At 39.8% G+C, this 20765-nt stretch overlaps 1 protein-coding gene across 3 annotated transcripts in view; it reads left to right on the top strand.

Annotated features, from left to right (window-relative positions):
- Positions 1-20030, top strand: part of ctdspla (CTD (carboxy-terminal domain, RNA polymerase II, polypeptide A) small phosphatase-like a) — a 47131-nt gene extending 27101 nt beyond the window's left edge. The window contains exons 3-8 of one of the 3 annotated variants that reach the window (XM_036557898.1): positions 2389-2421; positions 7421-7522; positions 13482-13538; positions 15134-15226; positions 16297-16482; positions 19006-20030. In XM_036557898.1, coding sequence (XP_036413791.1) covers positions 2389-2421; positions 7421-7522; positions 13482-13538; positions 15134-15226; positions 16297-16482; positions 19006-19131 — 597 coding nt within the window. In that variant the 3' untranslated portion in view covers positions 19132-20030. The remainder of the gene's footprint in view (positions 1-2388; positions 2422-7420; positions 7523-13481; positions 13539-15133; positions 15227-16296; positions 16483-19005) is intronic. The other 2 variants (XM_036557900.1, XM_036557901.1) reach the window with 2 other exon arrangements.
- The last annotated feature ends 735 nt before the right edge of the window (positions 20031-20765 follow it).

Below are 20765 nucleotides of genomic sequence, written 5' to 3'. Positions count from 1 at the left end.
TATATTAGCTTGTATTGTGTGCATTTAAATATTACAAGCTAGACACCAACAGGTTGTTTTTTCCAAGCATTCTATGAAAAGGAAATTAATAAATTATGTACTGTACTGTGTTTGCAAGTTACCTGCCTTGAGATTTGGTCTCCACTTTTGAAATATGATGAATTCTGGCTATTACATTTTATTGCAACTTTATTCTCGGTGTTATACAGTTTTCTCAGTCATTTTAGAATCTTCTATGGCTTCTACAGTTCATCATTCTCAACACATCTAAAATTTTGTAGTTTTTATTCACAGTTTTCATAAAATAATTATTTGAAACATGTAAAATTGCATAGAACTAGTATATTGGAATCATTTTTCTGCTACCAGCAACGAAATTGTTTTTTTGTAATTGGAGCTCATGTTGACACTTTCACCAAAGAGAAATTTCATGTACGTCTCGTACTTGACCAATAATGATTCTGTTTTTGAGTCACTACATAAGGTGACTTTCAGTTTAAAATACAGTGCTACCAAACTGGGCTATGTTATCGTAGCTAATCGAAACTAGGCAGTGATGAATTTGCTGCCATGCTAATGCTAGCCCAGTTACTCAACAAAAAAAAGTCCAGTCTATCTCAGCAGTGTGACCTTTCACACATACAAGATAACAAACTTTATGTATTTTGACCAAAGCTGAGTTGTAAGCTACTGTTTCTTATTAGATTCAGTGTGATTTTTGCCTGTGTTCTGTTAAGCATGTCCAACCGTGCAACAGTTGCTACTATATAACACATCTGTGGGCAGAGCATGGATAGATCGGTAGTCTCACAAGGCCAGATGTGAACTCTTAATGAGAATGTCTTTGGAGAACCATGAGAAATGTTGGGACGAATGTGGGTGGGAAAGTAGACTTATTAGGGTGGGAACAAACTGAGTACGAAATTTGTAAACCATTCGAACAGCTTATAAAGGTGGAGCTCAAAGCATTGTGCGAAGGACAATAGGCCTGTAGATAGCCTATGGTTGTTTACATGGTTGAAAATCCCCGAACAAACAAAAATAAGCATGTAAAAGTATACAGAGAATGCAGTAGATGTGGTACAATTAAACTTCACTTCTTGCAGGGGAAAACTGTTCCATTAGCTAATGATAGCATTTCGCTAGTTAGCTTGTTTTGCTTGTTATCGATTGTACTCTGTATGTTAAAAGAACACAGAATGCAGGACTTTAGGGGTGGGTTTTGAAGGGGGCGTACCCTTGTTAGCCCCACAATTCAGCACCAGTGGTCCCCTGTATTCTTGTTCAAGATCATGTCTGGCCCCGTGATACTAGTAGGTCAGTTAATGCTGATATGTGAGTTATTAGTGATGCCCTCCTCAGGCGAGAAGCTGTTCTGTCCATTCGTAAGTCTTGCCTTGTCTTTGCGTTCCCTGTTTCTTGTTTGTGAGCTGCTGCAGTGTGTACACTCTGTGCACTCAATGTCTCTGTTCACACCGCAAAGTTTTCCAGCTGTTCCGAACCCAGTGAACTTGCTGCGCTGTTTACCATCCAGCTTAAGAAATGATGGGCATGCTTCGCCACACACACATTCTTCAGTATCCGCCCGCCCCCGCACACACACACACACACACACACACACACACACACACACACACACTCCCTCACTCACACATACACTCTCACACACACACACACACACACACACTCACCCCCTCGCATATTCTCGCTGCCACAGACACGCACTCTCCCACTTTGGCAAAAGTACTGCCGCTTCTTCTATCCCAATAAAGTGTGCCTTGTATGTGTCTCGAGTGATGGATTGCCTTGTGCCCCCTCTCTCTCTCCTTTTCTCTCTCTCGGTGTCTCTCTCCCTCTCTTTCCCTTCCTTCCACACATACACAATGTTTGTGTGGTGCATGGTGAACCCTCTGCCCATGGAAAGGCACCAAGGCATGCTCCTCCACAAACATGTGTGCCTGCTGCCAAGGCAGGTACAGGCAGCTATAAATGGGCCTAAACCAGATCACATTACCAGTAGTGTTTACTCGCGTTTTGCAGAGGAATGTCCCACCATTTTACAAGTACATGTGGTCAGAGCTGACCTGTTTCGGTCCAGCTTCTCTTTTTAAAAGGAGCACATGCATTCATACAAACTCGATGAACCTTGAAGCGGAGGGAATCATTTTACAGGACTTGACTGTGTACCAGGACGTGTTTACAGAGCGCCTGTTCATTGCCTAGCAATAGCATACCATAAACTGTAGTAGCTAGCGTTGTTTGGTTACATTCTCAATGTGAGTCCCCATGTATTTGTTGTGTTTTGTTTATGTTTTCTCTTCTCTCTCTCTCTCTCTCCCTGCCTTCCTCCCTCCCTGGTTTTTCTCTCTGTGTGATTTTGTTTCTCAGTGTGATCAGGTCCAGGTCATCCCTATCCCCAGTGTATGTATATCTTTTTCGCTATGCCTGCATGCTTTTGCTAGCCTGTGTCTATAAAAAAACTTCCTTGCTCTTTGTGCCTGTTCCGCACCCCTCAAGTCGCCTCTGACTGTTTCTCCACTGTTCTAGGCAAAATCTATTCATGACTAACCCATTCTGTGGCCAGCCTTTTTATGTATTAATATATATATATTAGAGGTTATTATATATTAATATATATAATTTACAGATTACCAACCCAGCTTGTGCTCATGGCCAATTTCATGCTGTTTTGCTAATCTTTACAGTACATTGGAATTGTAATTATTTGACAACTAAAGTGACATTCAAACCTTTATGCAACCCAGGATGCTGTCCCTCCTTTAAATGAGATCTTTGGTCTGTCGTATCTCTTGAATAGATTTTGGGATTGAACCTGCCTTGGCCCATTTTGTTCCAGAGCCCCTACATTCTTCAGCCACTAGAATATGAAATTAAATTGCGTCTCCCCTGTTTAGCCCCTTTCTCATGAAATTGAATTTAATTGATTCTCACAGCCTTATTAAGCAAACAGTATTAGAGCTTGATACCAGTGGTGGGCAAATGGGTGGCTTGTCTTCGGAGCCGTGATTAAATTTGATAACAGTCGATACTGCAGAAATTGCCTTTCTCCAGTCCATAATACTCTGCTGGAGAATCAATTAGTGTTCAAAAATTTAGTTTCCAAAATGTCCTGCATATTTCAGCTTCCTGGTAGGGAATGTAATGCTCTCATTAGAATGTTTTTGTTTGTTTTTGTTTTTTTTGTTTGTTTTTTGTAGCTGGTACTAATTCCAACAAGAAATCTCATGTGTTATTAAAGCCAGGAAGTACCCTTCCTTTCACGTCCATCCTGCACATCCAGTTTGTAGGTGCTGCGAGTAGGACAAGGTGGTGGAGGGTAGGGAGCTGAGCTCCTCTGGTGGAGTGTCTGGAGGCTCAGTGAGTCACTCTCTGCCTCAGAGAGGAAGATGGAGCTAGGCCACAGGGGCCCTGAGTGGGGCCCTCACGCTGGGCACAGTCTCTGGCCTGTCTAGGTGAGACTAAAGCCTGAAATACACACCACCTGTCCCTACCTACTCGGCACACCCAGGCTGTCCACACATGGCATATGGAAGATGTTGGCCTGGTTTTTAATAAGAAGGATCCCTCCAGTTTTGTTCTTCTGGCGGTGTTTTCTTGTCAGGCTAGCTTTGCAACTGTATTGCAACTTCAGTTGTATGAAACTTGTATTAAACTAGCTTGCACTTGAGTTGCTTCATGTAAACCATCCTGCAACTCATTTGAAACAATTGCAAGCTTCATGAAACAGCCAGTCAAAACGATTGATTTCACTGGGCCATACACATACACATTGATAGTAAAGAAAGAACATACACATTAATAGTAAAGAAAGAAAAATAGATAGATCTATCTATTCTGAGTTGACTAGTACAGTAATGTGTTGAAAGCATGGAAATGAAGTTCCAGGCAACTTACAATATACAAATAGTTGCATGAATGTTTGGTATGGTGCATATTATCAGGGTTTATTTTACCCTCATTAGAGCAGATCTAACTGATATTAGACAATCCGACATCCATTTGATATTTAAGCTTTTATTTATATATGATCAAGTTTTGGATAAGCTAATTTTGCTGACTGATGTGTGCAGAAGAGCATTTTCTATCATTGCTAAGACTGTTTCATTTGATCTTTGATTCATTCATTTACCCTTAAATATAAAAATGTAACATTGGTATGCCAGATTGAATCTTAATTCTTAGATGCAGCTCAGAATTTTTATCAGTGCATCCCTTGTGGCTTGTTTGTAAGATAAATTTGCATGATTTTTCTGTTTGTAATGCATGAAGAGGATTCCAGACAGGACAGTTTTCACACATGTGGTGGTCTTTGCTAAAGACTGAAACTCGCGGTTAATGTGCCCACTCTGTATCTATAGCTAATGACTGTTGACAAGCAATAATGTAACAGCAAATTGCAGGTGTTTCAAAGTCCCAGCATCTTCAGAGAGAAGCATTTGAGTGTATAAGCAAACCTCTGCTTGAGAGCATGAGAGAGATCCTGAAGGTTTATTTGTGTGCAGTGCATCATGAAGGGCAGTGCTGAAATGGCTGTACATTTTCTGGTGCTACAATAAATGTCAAGGTCATGCAGACTTGGTAGGCCACCAAGGATCATATTCATTTGGGGGGTTCACAAGTTCTATATTTGCTAAATCCTATTTCTGCATGGATTAGGATTAATAGCATCTATTAAACCAATTATAGCCTAGCCTCATATTGGAACATTTTATGCAAGCCATGGCGGAACATGTAGTGTTTAGCTGCCATGTTTTGATCTCCTTGGGTTTCCATCTTTTCCAGTCCTAGAGTGTTGGACACATTATTAGTGTCTAAAGCTGTGTTGTTTATTGCTTGATTGATTGATTTAATTGCCAAATCCCCAGTGAAGCTGGCAATATAATTTAGACAATGAAAGAACTAAACAAACTTGAACTAGTGCTGGGCGTGGTGTTTTAAGTATATTTAAAAAGACTTTGGTGTATGTCTCAGCACCACTAGAAGGCTGCTATATGCATTAGACCAATTACAGTAAGGAGGAAGTCTCAGAACAAACGACACAGTGATTAGAACCAGTTGCAGTCAGGGGCAGGCCTCGGAATGAAAGATGTGGGGCTTGATTGAGATGAACGGCATCTTTCCTTGCAGTCGCTGAGAGTAGCCGGTTGCGTTTGGAGGAGGAGCTGAGAACAGCACCGTCAAGCCAGACAGTTTTCCCGGCGACACCCCATGTGTGCCGGCAACCCTCATGGCATTCACACATCAGATATTGCATTTCTTTGAAGAATATAAGTTTGAATTTCACAAGTGAACACCGTAACAAAAAAGGTATATCTAAAAAAATGGTGTCTACAAAGTTGTCACGGAAGCCTCTAGCCAGTGAGGATTAGGCTCTGTTATCATCAAGCCATCTCTTAGCTCGTGCAGTCGGGTGGTGAGCATCTGCAGCATCTGGCTCTGAAAACTGCAGCCGCTTCACTCACATGGTGTATATCATCAAGAAGCACCAGTGGCGCCAGTGCATGTCGAACAAAAAAATTTTATCGTACCGAACGAAGCCAAAAGGCATTTTTTTATATTTGCACAGCACCACATTAAGTTGAACAAGCCTATGGTGCTAGTCACAGTCAGAGGGATGTCTCAGAACAAATAATGCAGCGACCAGTCTCTCTCAGGGGGAAGTCTCAAAATGAGCCATGCAGTGATTAGGACCAATCACAGTCAGGGCAAGGTCTCAGACTGACCAGCACAGTGATTAGGAGCAGTCACAGTCAGGGGGCAGTCTCAGAATGAACAATGCAGTATTTAGAACTAATCACAGTCATAGGTAGGTCTCAATACAAAGGACACGGTGGTTAGAACCAATCGCAGTGATTAGTGCCACTCACAGTCAGGAGGAGATCACAGAGCAAACAACATGGTAATTAGGACTAGTCACAGTCAGGAGGAGATCTCAGAACAAATGGCATGGTGATAAAGACAGTTTTAGTCAGGTGGAGATCTCAGAACAAATGACATGGTGATTAGGACTAGTCACAGTCAGGAGGTGATCTTAGAACAAATTACATGGTGATTAGAACCAGTCACAATCAAGGGAAGTCTCAGAACAAACAACACAGATATTAGGACGTATCTCAGTCGTGGGAGGTCTCAGAGAAAACAACAAGGTTATTAGGACCAATCAGTCAGGAGGAGGTCTCAAGAACAAGTGATTCAGTGATTAGGACCACTCACAGTCGATTGGAGGAGGTCTCAGAGCAAATAACGTACAGATTAGGACCAGTTGCAGTCAAATGGAAGTATCAGAACGGACAATGCAGTTCTGTTCAGTGAGCAGCACACACTGCACCATACTCCACTCAAATGATTGTGTTTTGGCCATAAAGATTTTGTTTTGCTTTTCATTGTATACTGCTGACAAGCTCCAGTGCTTGTCAAGAAGTTTGACGAGGACACTCACGCAGGGAAAAGTGGATATTGATGTAAGGCTATTTTTCCACACAGACTTCAAATTAAGTATGTGACGTGCGCAGTCAATGTGACAGATAAGAGTTTGCTTTAGAAGAATCGGCTTTACAGTTGCACTGCACTCCAACTGCTCATTTCTGTCTAATTAGTGAAGAGAGTGGGTGTTAGGTCATGTAGGACTCCCATGGTGTCTCCCTGGCACAGATGAATCTAACAGCAAGCGATTTGTCCTTGGTCGCCTTTGCTTTATACAGGGATTGATGAGCCTCTGTATGCAGGCGCAGACATACATACACACATATATACATATACACATACGTGCCAAGACAGACGTACAGTAGGTACACACTTTGTACCATGTAATGGTACAGTATTGTGTACATATTGCTTTACTGTTAGAGAAAAAAATGTGAGGATGTGTATTTGTACCCCCTTAGGTGAGGCCATCTGGCCTTTCCCTGTCTGCTGCTCTCAGGCCAGTCTTGGCAGAGGACATCCTCACGTTACAGCTAGTGTCATCTCTCTCTCTCTCTCTCTCGCTGATTTGCTCTCACACAGACTGTTCCTCTCAACTATACATCTATGCTTAGTCAACATGACTTGGCAATGCAGCCAAACTTGGGGGAACACCGTAATCCTAATGCTGTGCTTTGAACCATTTATCCAGGTGTGCCCCGAAAGCATTAGGAAAGCCCTTCTACCGTTACAGTAGTCATAGTAATATATGGACAAGGACATCAGGGCAATGTCGAGTGCAAGCTGTGTCTAAAAGGAAGCAATATAGCTGTCATGGATTGGGCAAAGGATAGTCATCAATTTGAACTCCCAGCTTCAGTGATAACAGTATCTTCATTTCTTCCTTGTTCTCAAATGACTGGTTTTCTCATCTTTTCTCTTTTCCTCCTCTCTTTTCATCTCCCCATCTTTCGGACACACTCTTTCCTCTCTTCAGTCTCCAGCCAAATACCTCCTGCCTGAGGTCAGCATCAACGACTATGGCAAGAACTGTGTGGTGATCGACCTCGATGAGACACTGGTACACAGTTCCTTTAAGGTATACACACACACGCTCTCTTAACTCTTAATGATGTGTCTTACAGTTTAGCTCTGTTCTACTGTTGATGAAGGAATTAGATTGTGGTTTTATACCGTATATTTTCACTCTGCCATGAACTTCAGGGTATGGACGGCTCACCCAAGATTATATCCAAATTGGAATGTGGTGTTTACGACACAGCTAGGAGTTCTCCGCTGAGCTGGAGTAAAGCATATTTTACAATCCGCTCATAATCCATTGAGTACTCCAAGGCTCAATAGCAGAAGACAATGGCAGTGTTTAGAGCATGCTGTGGGATTAAAACTCCCGGCTGAATGAAATCCTCTGCTGAGATTAACCGCCATTGTGGTGCCTAGAAAGTCTCTTCTGGGGAGCCACCTGCTCACCCCAATGACCCAGTTCTCTATGGACCTGCATCTTCTACTCAATTTTAGGCTGGATTTTATCTATCTCTCATATTTTCACATGCGCATAGTTTAGGATTTTCTCCTTAGCAGCAAGATTTCAATATAGCACCAAAGACGGTTCTGTGTTATAATAGCTATAATAACTTTTTTGGTGCTATGTAGAAACGTTGTAAAAGGTTCTTTAGTGAACCATACCAGAGTCACACATAATAAGGTACACAATAATTATAATAAATAACACTAATAATAAGAAGAAGAACAGGGCTTACAATAAAGTGATAATAATTAACGCATAATAAACGAGTTGACCGTAGCGTAGGTGTAGTGGCATTCATAGCATTTTTCTGATGAACATTTTAAAGGTGAATTTCACAGATTTTTCAATATTTCTGCATAGACCTTATGATGTCAACGAAGTAATTTATAGTGGTTTGATGTGAAATGCTCCATTCTGTAGATACTTGCAGAGTCAGAATTGTTCACAGTGGTGGTGATAAGAACCAGACATTCAAAGCATTCAATGCCTCTAAGAACTCTTTCACAGAAAGTTGTTACATTAAGTATTTATAAATACACTGCCTGAAGCCTGAGACATTGTTTTACAATAGTTGTGAAAGAGGTTTGGCCTAAAATGTATTTTTCATATCTACTCATGGGAGAGAGATATGTGTAGGGTGTTGTAAGGCAAATTAGAACCCCAAAACTTTTTTTCTCCTGATTTTTTATTTATTTATTTTTGGTTATTAACATTACATATAAAGATCGCTGGTTAGTAAAATAAAATGGTTAGATTTGCATTATAGACATCACAACCCCTGGTTCCCATTACCAGCACTGTAAAGAAAGCTGAATTAGTAGGTTCACCATTTCACATCAAACCTCTTTGAATAACCGTGTTGGCATCTCATCGATTGAATTATGCAGTATTTATACCTCTTCACGTATTCAGATTGCTCTTTGAATTGCCATGGTCCACAGCCTTTACTGAAGAATCTTGGAGAAGCCTTCTTTTTAAGGGTGTATACCTGAAAAAAGCTACTTTTCCCTTCTTCCTACTTGAATTATCTGCCACAAACATACAGACACACATATTTGCAGACATACAGTCTTACAGAGACCAGCCTTCATTCATTTAATTTTTGGTTTTCAGTACTTACTGTGTCCACTCTTTGCCTTTATTACAGCTTTCATTCTTTTTAGACTTACTTTTCAGTCTGCAGGGATATTTTTCCAAACTTCCAAAGTTCACTCATAGAATTTGGTTGTATTTTGACAGCTTCAAGAAGCTACAGGGCTTCTTGACAGCTACACATCATTTCAGTCTCATAGAGTTGCCTACTCACAGTGGAAGGATTGACACCTATGGAGCTGTAAGTGCTGTTTATCTGATGGGGACAGTTTTGGTGGTCTGCCAGGTCTTGCATGGTTGTCCCATTTTTTCTGCATTTTTTAATAATTTTTGAACTCCAGTTTTGAAAACTACTGTTTTTTTTCTTAGACTTTCCACTTCCTTTTGCAAGCGGATTATTTTATATGTAATTTTCCACAGAAATACCTCATGAAAAATAAATAACTTGTACTTAAAGGCCACTTTGATGGGAAATTAAATAAATGAAGGGTAGACTTTTGCACAATGCTGGATATATTGAATGTATTGTGTGGGCACAAAGAGATTCAAAAGAGAGTACATGAAAAAAAGTAAAATGCTTTCTCTAACAGCACTATATCCTTTAAAATGTCCGTCTGGAAGCTCTTCTTGTTCCTCGGAAAAGAAGGGAGGTGGTGGTTGAAAGAGAGAGGCCCAGAGAAAGGGAAGGAGCAAGGGATGCATGCCTTTGTGCGCGCGCACATACTCTTTTTCTCTCTTACTCATTTGCTCGCACACACACACACCACATGCACAAATACACCCATTCTGCCACCCACACACACACTACATAAAAAGGCAGCTGAAGATTGTACACAAGGGTGTGTCCATAAATGTACTGTACTGCGTACAGGGCAAAGTTCTGGGCCATCTTTCCAGAAAGTAATGGTTGTTTTTTTTCCCCTGTTTGTTGAAGTATGGAAGACTTGTTCTTCTCCTGCTAATTAATTGCCTGCTGAGTGCCACATATTATGTTGATCTTGTGCCTGTTCACTTGAAGGTCAGCTTGAACTGTAACATGTACTTCAGAGCGAGCAAGAGATCAATACAGACAAGATGAGAGCTGGGGAAGCCTGTTAGAGAACAGTGATTAAATGGTCTGTGCTCATTTAGTGCATTTGAAGAAATGTCAGCATCATTTCTGCGCAGCTCTAATCCAAATAGACTGACCCTCTGTAATGTGTTTGTCTGAGTTTCTCTGTCTGAAGATTTAGACACTGAATGCGGTCTGAATGTTTAGCCATTACTTTTTTGTTTGGCTTTGTCACAGAACTTTTCTTGTGATGACGTGTGAGATTTGGAGGGCCCATATCTCGGAAAACCTATGCTGTTGTTAAAAAAAATATCAAAGCTAATATGATTAAATATTATGCATAAATGTGTATATATACATTGTTTAGACATTTCTCCCCAAATGTCCCTGAATTACAATTTGTACCAGCCTATCGAAACAGAAGTAATTTATATAGACCAGAATTAAAGAAGAACTCTACAGATTTTTGAAAATTTCTATATAATGAAGTGGTTAAGATATGAGCAAAGTCATTGACAGTGATTTGATGTGAAATGCTCTGTTCTAGAGAAACCTTTTGGCTCAGAATGGTTCACAGGACCCAGCTGAATGCCCCTAAAAGCCCCCTCACAGAAAGTTATGACTGAGACATCGTTTAGAGTAGTTTTGTGGTGAAGTTTTGGATTCATGGAGGAGAAGTACATGCAGGGCATTGTAAGGCAAAATAGTACCCAAAGAAAACTTTTTTATTTTACCATCGTCTGCGATACATATAAAAACCCAGAAGACATGCATAGGTTCACTGGTGGTTTTGGATAATAAATAAAATATATTTGTTGTAGACATTGTGGTCCCTGGTTTCTATCACCACTGTAATGAATTCTGACTTCTCAAACCACTCTGAAGGACTTTGTTCAATCTCACTGATTTAATTAAGCAAAAATTTTGGGAAAAAAAGTGGAATTCCTTTCAGTGTTCAGTGAAATAAACAGCATGTTTATTTCTAAGTGATAAAGAGAGGTTGGAAAACGGCCATACGAAAATGAATTATGACTGTTTTTGGTCTTATGTAGACCTCAATGAAGTAAATAAAATGCAAGAAACGTGCAGGAAATGGGCCGTGCATTAAAAATGAGCAGTTTTTATTGGGATCTTCAGTACCTTTCATTCACATTTCCAGAGTTTTTTTATCTGGAAAAAGCAATTACCAACTGAAGTCCACTTTCTTAGTGGGAGTCAGTTTGGTGACCTCTCTACTGCCTTTGCCATTCAGTGGAACCGCTAAGGAGAATTTACCCTTTCAGAAGTAGCTGTGATTTTTTGGAAGATGAGGATTCATACTGCCCTTGGCTTCATGCGCTCACTGCACAGACCTCATGCTCCCCCTGCTGGATATCCTGCTGACTGATGGCAATTGTTATTTGACCATATAGGCTGACTTACTTATTCCAGCCTCAGTAAGGACATCAAAAACAGCTCTGGATCTGCTCGACTGCTGATGAGTCATTAAATATGAATAAGCCAAATCTCTTCTTTACTGTTGTTTATTTTGATCTTACAAATGCTGTGGGCATATTGTTGGAATGGCTCAAGCTGCAGTATGTATGGTTAATGTAAGCTTTCTGTATTGAGATTTTTTTCTCGCTGTTGCATCAAAACCTCACATTCTTAACTTAAATGTATGTTGAAGTAATGAGATTTTATTCCACATGTTTCTACTGATTCAGTGTTAAATGCTCACACAGTGTAAAGATGGTATTTTCAAATGGGGTAGAAATACACTGGAGTAATGAGCTTTTGATATGATAATGATGATATTCTAGTTGGATATCTGAATGCTTTTAAATATTGCCCATTTAATAGATATTGGAAAAAATGTCTGATTTATTGCCTGAAAATCCGACATTAAATCTATTTCACGTTGACAGTGCACAGCTGTGCACTGCAGGACCCTCTTATTTTTAACAAGCTTCTGGAAAGAGAACCCAATTTTTTTTATGCCCGTTTTCCTCTTCATCTCCATCTCACTCTCTCCGTGGCATTAAGACGGCCCCACGCCGCCTGCTGAATCCTTTCATCCTGTCTGCATGTCTCCTGCTCCCACTCCTACTCTATCTGTCTTTCTCTTTCTCTCTCTCTCTCCCCAGCTTTAAAGGCTCCTCAAAAAAAAAGGACTCCCCCTTTTCCAAAATGCATCTCCACTCTGTAGCTTCATGCAGTCAATTTTCAGCTACACGTGTACACACACACACATAGTCACGCACACCCAGTCCCCCTTGCGTGCCTCTAAATCAAAGCTCGGCTACAGGTAGTAGTGTCTGAGCATGCAGTCAATCTCTTTGAGCCCACAGATGTCCCTCCGGCACTGGAGACACAAAGCATCTCTTCTGAGAGAGAGTGTCACAGTCAGACTCTTAACTCTGCTGTCACTGTATCTGCTCTGCTCTACTTTACTGCATGTTATGGTCACTGTAGGGGTGCAGCAGTACACAATTTTTTAGGGACAATGTCCATTCTGAGGTCAAAATTTGATCCAGTTTTTGATCAGTACAGTGCAAAAGTCAGAGACCACTCTTCATTTATTTAATTTCCAAAAGTTGGTTGCACTTTTTATTCTCACAATTTAAGTAATCCCAAACACATTCAGTGATGATGAGGTCTGGTCTCTGGGGTGGCCAGTCCATTATTTTGAGAACACCAGCAGCTTTTTTGTTAGTTAGGCCTTCTTGACAGCTACACATCCTCTTAGACCTATAATGTTGAGTTGTCTTCTCACAGTGGAAAATGGCTGTGGATTTTTTTCAGATCTAAAGCAAGAGTGGAGCATGGTTTTCTCCTCTCTCTCAAAGATGAAAGTTTTAAGTGCTGCATGGTTGTTAGGAGTCCCATTTCTTTCTGCATCTTTGAACCTGTTTTTTCCTGCTTATTTTGTTTTGGCTTTATCTTCCATATGCACATGGAAGCTCACAGATGTTCTAGAGATGAAAAATGAATAACTTGGCTGTTTTGACTGGAAATGAAATAAATGAAGGTCTCTGACTTTTGCTCAGTGCTGTACTTGTCTCCACTTTATTATGAGTTTTCAATGCCTGCCGTGCCAACCTTCTAACAAAACAAGCCCCAAAAAACCTTAGAATTTGAGTAATTTCGTAACTAAAAAGCAGTCAGCTGGGCACGGGAGTGGGATGCACCCAGATACCTTGTTTCATTGACGCATCATTGACCGTGGTTTCCACAAAGGACAAGGAATGAAAGATGGTCACAAGGGATGAGGGTTGTATCAGTGATACATTTTTAAATGTTAATATTGTCTTTTCTATACTGTTTTGAAACTGTTACACCATGAGCAGTCATGGCTGCTAATCTGTCACTTTCTGTTCTGCTTTGCAGCCCATCAGTAATGCTGATTTCATAGTCCCTGTGGAGATCGATGGAACAGTTCATCAGGTACAGCGCAAATGATTTTCAACAGCATGGTTTGCAAAATGTTCACACTGGATCCTCAGTAGAATTTCAAGGTTTCAGTTGTAATAAAGTGTGATGTAGTGTTACAGGATGGTGTACACAGAGATCTTCATATAACTGGACATAGACAACAAATGATTATGATGGTTTTAGTTATCTTGACTAACAAACTGATAATAGTGGGGGAAAAAAATACAGAAAAAATACGGAAATTTCGCTGTTGAACAGCATAGTGAATGATTCTCTGTTCATTACAAAATATATTCAGACACAGCCAAAATAGCATGGGACTGAAAATGTGATATGTTATATTTAAATAGCTTTCCCTATGTATTTTTATTTTAGTTTGTGTTTGATCCACTAGAGAAAAGCATGTGTAGGAGTGCCTAGGAGATGCATCTTAAAGCATACTGTCTGAATTGAAGGCTTCTTTTTTTATGCTTTGAAAAATAGTGTGTGAGAAAGAGGTGGTGGTGGTGGAGCCTTTGGGGGTGGCCCACTCTCCTGCTCATGCTTAAAGGGGACCTATTTTGCTAATTTTCAGTGTTCATACTTTTATTTTTAGGGTCTGCTAGAATAGATTTACATGCTTCAATGTTCCAAAAAGATTTTTTTTTCCTCATACTGTACATCTCTATTCACCCTCTGTCTGAAACACTCGGTTAGAGAGGCCTGGGTCCTTAAGCCACCTCCCAATGAGCCCAGTGTGCTCTGATTGGTCAGCTTGTCCACTCTGTTCTGATTGGTCAACCGCCAGAGCAGTTCCGCTCCTACATGTTCTGCCCCTGTCTTGTAGTCTGCAGACAGACACTTCTCTACTGTGCAGCTGTAAACACTGGTGTGGCTATTTTTCCAGCAGCGTAGTTTCTGCCGTATCAGTTTGAGCTAAAGTCCAGTCCCGAAAGTCAGGTCAGTATCTTCTCAATATGGCGATAAAACTGAACAAACTCTTCCCGGCCTCCAGTAGTTGTTGTGCGATGTGTGAGGGCATGCCAAGATTACCGATAGGTGGGCAATGAGGATTGTGTTATTTAGGTTGTGTTATCTTGTAATAAAGGTAAAGAGCTAGAATCCCAGCAAGGCATTTCAGGCAGCTGAGAAAAGTTGTTTCTGTGAGAGTTACTTTCTTTGAGCCTTGTAACTTTGCAGACCGTTTACATGCACAAAAAGCTATAGAACACACTGAAGGAAAAAAAAAGGCATTAAAAAAGGAAAAATAATATAGGCCCCCTTCTAAAGAAATGATACAGGTCATTGCCTCCCAGGCATTTATGTTTATTTATATATCTTTATATGTTCACATCTTTCTGTGTGGGACAATCCAAGAATGTTCCCTTTATCTGCTCCGTTGATGTGTTGAGATGGCTGTTACCTGGTTCAAGTAATCCAGGATAGGCTCTGTATATCAGGGCTGGCCTGTTCTTGATTACTTGTACTGGGTTGCAGTGACTAACCTTCATACACAAGAAAGGAAACAAGGAAAGAAGAGGTTTGTTTGTATTTCTACTTTTCCTACAGTAAGTAACGCAGCAGTTTGACTCACTAAATAGAGCATGTGTTTTGTGTTTCACTGCCAGGTCTACGTGCTAAAGAGACCTCATGTGGATGAGTTTCTGCAGAAGATGGGTGAACTGTTCGAATGTGTGCTCTTCACAGCTAGCTTAGCTAAGGTTAGACCCCTTATCTTTACACCTTAAATGATTTCTCTCTTTTTTTTTCTGAATTGGTAGCACATGATTTCTTTGTACATTTTCTACTGAGCCATTTACCTCCCATCTCAATTTGTCATTGGTATTGAGAGGTAAAATTAGTGCAGTTACAGTTATTACCAGGTGTGTAAATCTCTTTCCTCACAACAATTTGATTCAGGTATTATTCTTTAGGAAACAATTCAGCACATCATAAAACCTCAAATGTTATCACGATTCAATCAGATTTGACAATAGAATGATTCAGAATTTTTTGAAATAGTGAATACTCAAATAAGTCTGGAGGAATAGTAGGGGAATATAGACACACAGTACACAGTAGTTGAGTACAGAAAATAAAGACAATACATGGAGCTTTTGAAAATAGGCCCAAAATTTAGACCATATTTAATATTATCATAATTAGTAGAGGGCAGTGTGCTGGTTCATTTTATATACCGTTTGAAATTCTTCTTAAGATATTAGTTTTGTCATAACCTTAATGCCAATGTGCAAGTAAGCGCAGATAGCATAACGTAAAAACCATGCTGAAATCATGAAAACGTAACGTAAAAATCATGCTGAGGTTATCCCGTTTAGCTGAGTGGCTGAGTCAGGGATGTTTGTTATTCTGTTGTGTAGTCAGATAGCAGTCTGAGTTAACGTCTTAAAAGTGCAGGTACATTTTAGAGTAACAAGCCACTGTTAACCCACAAAAATATATTTTTTTAAACATCTAAAATAGTTTCACTGAGAAATATGTATATAAATACACTATTCCGTGATATATACCAAAACCATCAGTAATTTTAATTATAACATGACTAAATTATACCACCCACTACTAACTTTAATCAGTTCTAACATTCCAAAACAGATGAGTCCCCATCTACAGATCACAGCACCACATTGCATCAGTGCATTTTTATACCACATATTATTAGAAAAATATACTATTACTAGAATTATTACAGTGTATTGGGCAGACTGAGGTTGGTGGTAGTGTTTGTGTGTATGAGCAGGCTGTGAGTGGGTTTTCTGTGTGTTTTCAGTATGCTGACCCAGTGGCAGACCTCCTGGACCAGTGGGGTGTGTTCCGGGCGCGCCTCTTCAGGGAATCCTGCGTGTTCCACAGAGGGAACTACGTCAAAGACCTCAGCCGGCTGGGCCGACAACTCAGCAAAGTCATCATAGTGGACAACTCGCCCGCCTCATACATCTTCCACCCGGAAAATGCTGTAAGTCTCCCTCTGTGCGCACATGTTGGAATTCACCTTATTCACTTGGCAGCAGTTTCACTTTTTTCTTTGCCCACAGGGTATGAGCAGGGTAGTTAGAAAGTCAGCAGCTGTTGGAAAATATCTTTTACAGACCAATTTGTCTATTTTTCGATGCTTTCAAAACTTTCCTACAACGGCTGACTGATAATTACTCTGCTGTCCTACTGGAAAAAATGCCTATTTGCATTTACATTATTTAAATCTGTCAGTCATTTGCATGTAATAAAACATAACTGTGTTACATCAACACAACTGATGGCCTTTTTAGCAAGAATTGCACCCACCTGACATATTTGAATTATAGCTTTAGTGAGGCCTGAAATTTTGGTACGAACCAGAATACAGCCTGAGCAGAGCAAAATAAAAACTGATAGTGCCACTTACATTTCTGTGTAGTGACCAAAACAATTCCAGATCATGGAATAATAACAACTATACAAAATATTTTGTCTAGACAAATAAATTCATGAATATAAGCGTCCTATTGGCTGGAAGTCTCCTAAATCAATTCACTATTTTATTTTCTGTGCATCTAGTTTCTCACAAGTGTGGACCTCATGGACCTCAGTGTGAAAAATTCTGTCTGCAACAGGAGTGTGATTCTAGCTCTTTCAATGTAATAAAAGTAGGGAGGAAGAATAAAGTAATGTAAAAACTAAAGCAGGGAAAATCCAGGGTAGTGTCTGTTAACATTGGGAGATGGGCTGTGAAAACTCAAATATGAAATTTAAACCGGTCATGTATTCAAGAAATGACGTTCGAACTTAAAATGAGCAGTCAGGTCCCATCGGGTTCAGACAAATATTTCAGGACACTGTACGTGACATAATAAGCAAAACGGCTGTCAGTTGAATACAGTCTGTTGAAATGGTTTTGTTGCCTTTTGTGTTAAAACACTTATTTGTCTTGAGAGAATAGAACCACAATGTAGGTCTTTAGAGTTATCAGTTTTGTGCTTACTGTGGAAAAATCTCTGAGCCTTCCAACTGCTCGTACTTATGAACTCAAGGGGCATTCTTTTCACACAGCTGTCATCACCTAACTAAGAAACTTCAACGGTGATGCCTAAGGCTATATTATGTTCCAGTGGCATTTGAAGTGAACTTGAGTTGGTTTAGGATTTGTTATTTGTGTAATTCCCAGCGGAGTGGACCAGTGCAGGCTCCACCAGTCCTCAAGCATTTGAGGCCCTCCATCATCTGTTATTGACCAGTCATGTCTGATGGAGGAGGATGTGACAGTAGACTCTCAAGGCTGTCAGTCATATGCATCCAAATGTTTGTCATTTCCTTATCCAGCTGGCGTCCTTTCTGATTAATCTGAAGGTGTTAGAGTTGCAGCCTTTGAAAGAAGCAGAGCTTTCTCTTTGTTGAATATATTTGGATTGACTGAGATGTAAGAAAACTTATAATAGCTTTTAAATAACTCTTGGGATGCTTTTTTACACTACAAGTCTCACTACTAGGAATCGTGGAGAACACAGTTTTCTACATAGAAGGGAAGGTTTGAACAAACCAGGGCAAAACAGAAAGAAAGGGTGTCTGTATGCTAATATAACCAAACACAGTGGCTTACCAGAATTTCCTGTTAAATAAATGGTTTGGGCAAAAAGTCAAATTTACACAATTTTCCACTTAACCCCAGATGCAGGAGATCAGCCAAGATACGGTTGGTGTCCAAATGTTACTTTTTTTAGTTTAGGACTGGAGCTACAAAGCTAACATTGCTAACAAACACTGGAAGTCAGATGAAGTGAGAATCTTTTCTGTAAATACATCCCTAAAACTTCTCTTAACACATTCAAGCTGTGTCCAGGTCTTTATCAAGGCCGCGCAGACTTGTTGATGTGGTTTAGGACACAGCTGACTTACTGCAAGCTATAAAAATGAACAAAATCTCACCAGGTAACTGAGCGCAGTCACTTTAGAAAAGAAGTGTTGTGCTGAATGTATTTCAGGTGTTGTGGCATGTATTTATGAAAAAGATGTGGTTGACTGTTGTCTTCTGGTGTTTGTTAGCAATGTTACCAACATTAGCAATGGAACCAAATATGGACACCAAACTAACTGACTGACTAACTGCATACATTGTGCAAATTTGATTTTGCTAAATCATCCCTTTAAATATTTAGTAAGGACAGTTTTCATATGTTCATGGACTTTTACAACATGTTTGTGAAGGTTTGCATTTTTGTGTAGTTTGCATTTCAATAAGAGATTTACTTTTAAGTACTTTCATGGGCAGTGTTATAAAGCCGCTATTACAGAGCCCTTACAGTATTTTGAAAATGCAGGTGCTTGGTTGGCTTCATTTAAAGCATGATCAAAGCATATTCAATTAAAGAATAAAATGATTTTTTTTTTTTGCTTGATTTCTTCTTTTTTTTATCTTTCAAAACGTAGTTGATCTTGTCATTCCTTTATAACTCTGTTACTGAGTTATGATGATTCCTGTAAAAGTGTTTTGCAATTATGTCCACAGGTCCCAGTGCGATCATGGTTCGATGACATGATGGACACAGAGCTGCTGGACCTGCTGCCTCTGTTTGAGGGCCTGAGCAGAGAGGAGGACGTTTACAGTGTGCTACAGAGCCTGAGGGCCAGGTAGCACTGAGACTCGCACTGCCCTCTGCTGTCCCACACACAAACACTCCATCACTACTGGTCAGGCCGAGCCTCCATTCAGCTGTGGCCTCTAGAAGGCACCACTGTGTCACACAGTGGAGGACAAAACTCTTTTCCACCTTGCTAATTTCTGTGGACGGAACTCTGACCTGCCGTCTGATAATTTATTGGACCATTTGCCAACAGGAGTCCCTGGCATGGGAAAAATGTACATAGTGTAAGTTTCTAAATTTGATGCAGAAAAAAATAAACACAAATTAATTTTTGTAATGGAGACATACGAGTTTACTATCCAAAAGCTCTATATATTTACCACAAAAAAAAGAAAAAAAAACACAAAACAATCTATTTTTTTTCCCGGAGGACGTTGAAAAGGTCAACCCTTTGGTTCATGCTATGCAGGCAGACTTTTTTTCGATCACCAGTCGTTCCAACAACTGTGACTTTTCTCTTACCAAATAAAGTGCCTTCTGACTGTTGTTTTTATGAGGATATACGTGACATTTTTATATGCTGCATATTTGCAAAGAACTCAAAACCTTTAAAGAAACATTTACTGTAAACCTGAGTGGATAGGCGAGCCTTTATTTTAAAACTGTTTATTTATGATGAGGACATTTCCGAATGATTTCCAATAGTCTTCACCGATTTAAATGAATTATCACTGGACAAAGACTGATGCCATTATGTTGACTCTTTGGTTCTTTTGGGAGAATAGTATATAAGCATTGTATTGATGGGGAAAAAATAATGATCTATTACCTTATTGCAGTTTGACAAAAAGATGTGTAATGTGAGACTAGCTACTGTTAATCAACACTCCAATACAGTACAATTCGATATGAGTATTTAACATCAAAATAAAAGATGCAGTCAATATCAGAAATGACTCAAAGGCTGTTTTCTGGTAAACCCCCCAGATGTGAGTGGCAAAATCAAAAAGGGCAGTTCTTAGTAGTGTAACAAACACTAAAACTTAAAGGAGACAAGGCAAACAAAACCACGTCATTGCCATTTCACATGTATGTTACTTATCACTGTATCTACCAAGAAGAAAATTTCTGTGAAGAAATTGTGAAACATTTGCTTTAGGATCTAAACATTTGCTTTAGAAACATAATCCAGCCTTCATACTTTCACCATCAGAGCTGCCGTGTCTTTGATGAAAAGGACAGTGTAAAACAGTGATGTAATGTTTGGCAGACTCTTTTTCATTGATGTTAACAGGCTTTCTGTTTGCTAACTGGGCCATATTCTGTCCTCACTAGAGGAAGTTATACATATAGCTAAGCTAACAGGCTCCAGTAATATTCAGAGACAGTTTTAAAGGTTTTGATGGAGTCAACATCCAAACTGCAACATTCAAAGTAAAGAATATGTTACTTGTATGTCTGTTACGAGCTGCAAATATTAACCACTGTTAGCTTGAAGCTAACAATACATTGAAATACCAGTTAACAGGCTAGGGAAAATTAGCATTACTTTAGCAATGGAAAAGTAGGTAAATAAGAGCTACTTGCAAAGTGAATTACAAGGTTTCTGTGTTAAACATTGCTGCGTAATGACTGGCACATGTTCATGATTTAGTGACTGTATGGATCTCAGCATAAACAACAT

This window comes from Colossoma macropomum, unplaced genomic scaffold (assembly GCF_904425465.1).
Source record: "Colossoma macropomum unplaced genomic scaffold, Colossoma_macropomum, whole genome shotgun sequence".
NCBI classification, from domain to species: Eukaryota; Metazoa; Chordata; class Actinopteri; order Characiformes; family Serrasalmidae; genus Colossoma; species Colossoma macropomum.
This window is presented reverse-complemented; position numbering and strand designations above follow the sequence as displayed.